The sequence below is a fragment of the Euprymna scolopes genome, chromosome 29, assembly GCF_053919585.1.
Source record: "Euprymna scolopes isolate OS-2025 chromosome 29, ASM5391958v1, whole genome shotgun sequence".
NCBI classification, from domain to species: domain Eukaryota; kingdom Metazoa; phylum Mollusca; class Cephalopoda; order Sepiida; family Sepiolidae; genus Euprymna; species Euprymna scolopes.
In genome coordinates this window covers 19,656,243-19,659,592 of record NC_136510.1, presented here as the reverse complement: position 1 = coordinate 19,659,592, position 3,350 = coordinate 19,656,243, and the positions used below count along the sequence as shown (strand labels likewise).

Genomic DNA, 3,350 nt, shown 5'->3' with positions numbered 1-3,350 from the left:
ATGGCTCTCGTCTTGGGAAGCACCATATCTTAACAAGCTTCTGGGACTGATCTTCACTCCTGATCTGAAATGGAAAATATGCACCCAACCTATTGCCAAGATCGCTAGAAAAATTCTACCGCTTCATTACGTATCTCATTGCAGATGCAATCCTCTATGTACATGAACCAAGTACATCCTAAACTGGAATATTGTTGCCACATCTGAGCAGGAGCTATTTGGCGCATCCTATTTTGTCTTGATAAAGTTCAAAACAGGCTTCGAAATCTAGTGGATGATGCCCTTTTCTTCTCTTTGCAACGTCTTTCTCACCCGAAGATACGTTGCTAGCCTATCCTTGCTCTATCGTTATTTCCATGCAAGTGTTTGTCTTGGCTCTGATCTGTGCCTCCCTTGCTAAATATTCACAAAAAACACACTCGACTAGCTACAACCAATACCAACAATCCCCCACTCTTTATCTGTGTCTAAATCTAAACGCAGATTCTTTTCTAGAACTGTACTGGCGTGCTTCTCGGCAGATTAAAATATGGTAACCTTCAAATCCAATGTAAACAAATTCTTGTTGAGCAGTCTCATTAAATAATCCAAATTCTAACTACTCTGCACCAATAACAATTACTACACTATCACCTTACATTCATTGACCCTTATCCTCAAGTGGCTATCAGGCCTTAATAAATGGTGACTCTTTTGTAAAAAAAAAATAAATAAATAAATAGTCGAACGTAATTCTGCGGGGTTCTCAAATTGATTTACACCGTTTATTTCCTGTGATGTTTCAAGTAGGCAACAATGGCTGGAGTAAGTTAATATGTGTGATCGACCAATCTTGTATGTGGTTTTAGCGGCAAATCCATTACGCCGTGTCTGGAAAGGCATTCAACATGTTTAATACTTTTCCTCTTTTGGAGGCAAAACGATTTGCTTATTTTGCGCAAAAAAGGGTACATGCCAATCGAATTAAGAAGAAAGAAAGCAAAAAACATTCATGTATTCTGCATTGTTGTATAATTTTTGAATAACAAATAAGCGGGCAACAAAACAACGTCAAATGACTTTTACAAAATGCCTTCAGCAAACAACGATAAATACATTCGTCTGAACTAACACGTAGATGAAAGATTAGATAAACAAGTGCGAAGCTCAACTAATATTTATTCAATTAACTCTGCCTATACACACTACACATGTAGATCTGGCCGCTGTTCAGCGATCTTGCATTTTAACCGATCTAAGCGACTTCCGGTTCTGAAACTCGTCAGAAGTAAACGGCGTTACTTAATCTGAAGATCCCGACAAACATGAAGGTCATGTCATAAGAATTTCTTGACTGATTATTTAGATTGAAAAATGTTTATTTCCATAATCTTTTTATAGATGTTTATTTACAATATTTTTTTAAATAAATATGTTTATTTACAGAATTTTTTAATAAACTGCTTGGCGAAAGTCGAAGGCTACACCGACCGAAATGTTGCGCAAAAAAAAAAAAACACTCAAGATGAGAACAATAGTCCGACTAAACAAAGTAATACAAATATGTTTACTTACTGATTTTTTTTTTCAGAAAAAATAATACCAAAAGACAATATTTTGAAATATAATAAATCCAATAAATGGAACAGAAAATTAATATTTACTTAATATAGTAAAAAAAACGTATGAATTTTAGGGATATAATCAATTAAATATAATAAGCGTAATGAAAAAGAAAATTCGCATTTGTTCAAACATAATTTATCTGCATAATAAATACTGTACGGCACAATCACGTTGATACACCAGTTCATGCCAGATCACCGAAGTTAAGCAACGTTGTTGATCCTGGCCAGTACCATATGGGTGACCGTTAGGCACTGTATGTACCTTCTGGGAAAGTTGGGTTTGGGGCAACCACCCTCACACCGAAAAAAGAACTCCTCGCTACAAAAGCATCTACAAAACTTGTGGAGGGCTTATGCCCCTCCAGGCTATGGATGAATGGATGAACAATAAATACGCTTAGATGACATTACCGAACAAAATTATGTTTCATTCAGTTGCGAGGTCCTCGGATTAAGTGACACCGTTTACTTCCGACGAGTTTCAAAATCAGGCATCGCTGTTCTTATTAGTTTCTATATAGTTTGCGTTAATCGATATTTTAAATTTATTTGTCTAACGCAGGGGTTCTCAGGCTTGCTTGACCCATGCACCCCTTTTACCATTTGTCAAAGGTTCATTCACCCCCCCCTCATTTCCAAAAAATGTTTTTCAAAAATGCATTCTAAATAATATGCAAATATTACAAAAAAACTTTTATGTTTCCTAATTTGTATATATATATAATTTGTATATATATATATATATATATATATATATATATATATTCACAACATTATACATGGCTTATGTTTATAATTAAGTTTTATAAATTAAATGCAAATTGAAAATATCGATGGATATACAAAATAGAAATAAAAGCAGAATTTATTATTTATTTATAATGAATTACTTAAAAAAAAATGAAACTAATGCAATTTAAAAAGATAAGTAAAATAACAAGAAATTAAAATCTGCAATCAATTTCATTCAGAAGATTACGATTCATCAAATGACAAAAACTGTGATTGTTTTGCTTTGGCCAATTCTGAAATATTCGGAGGAATGCTTGACGGGGCACTACCTCTAATCTACTGCGTTGCTTTGTTTTTATTTGCAACAGACTTGAAAAACCTGACTCGCAAATATATGTGGATACAAATGGAAGCAATGCACGGATAGCTATTTCCGACACTTTTGGGTAGGATTCGCACATCACAGGCCAAAATTCTGTTATTGATTTTTCATCAAACATATCTCTTGCTTCCGAATCAGTTTTTAGCTCAAGAAATTTAGCTTGGCAATCATCTGGAACTCTTTCAACTGGCAATTTGAATGGATTTCTTACTAAATCGAACTCATCATCACCAAGTTCAGGAAAGTATCTGCTGAATTCATTTTTCAGTGCCGTCAAATGCTGCAAATTTTCATTTTTTGCAAATTGTGGAAGCATCAAGTCTTCACCACAAATATCAAGAATGGATTTCAGTTTCTCAAACATACATTTTTTGTATTGACTTTTCTCTTCCAATTTTCAAGCTCATAAAACCTCTCAAGGCATCTACGAATTTTATATTTGTATTCCTTCCTTGCATCTGAAGATTCCGTTCATTCAACAAAATAAGCAAGACGCATGATCCATTCTTCATTGTTTAGTCAGGCAAGAAATTCAGTCTTACCTTGAACCTCGAAAAACAATTTGAGCCGGTTCCTAAGCTGAAATATTCGCTCAGTTACATTTCCTCTTGACAGCCAACGGACGTTTG

The 3,350-nt window shown here is 34.4% G+C and overlaps 1 protein-coding gene across 1 annotated transcript; it reads right to left on the bottom strand.

Moving 5' to 3' along the window:
- Nucleotides 1–2,551: 2,551 nt before the first annotated feature.
- Nucleotides 2,552–3,085, bottom strand: LOC145252860 (zinc finger BED domain-containing protein 5-like). The gene has a single exon (XM_080112872.1). The coding sequence runs from the start codon at nucleotides 3,083–3,085 to the stop codon at nucleotides 2,552–2,554; it is 534 nt and encodes a 177-aa protein (XP_079968998.1).
- Nucleotides 3,086–3,350: the final 265 nt, after the last annotated feature.

Coding starts and splice junctions, on each gene's coding strand:
- LOC145252860 (XM_080112872.1), bottom strand. CDS start 3,085: ATGTTTGAGAAACTGAAATCCATTCTTGATATTTGTGGTGAAGACTTG.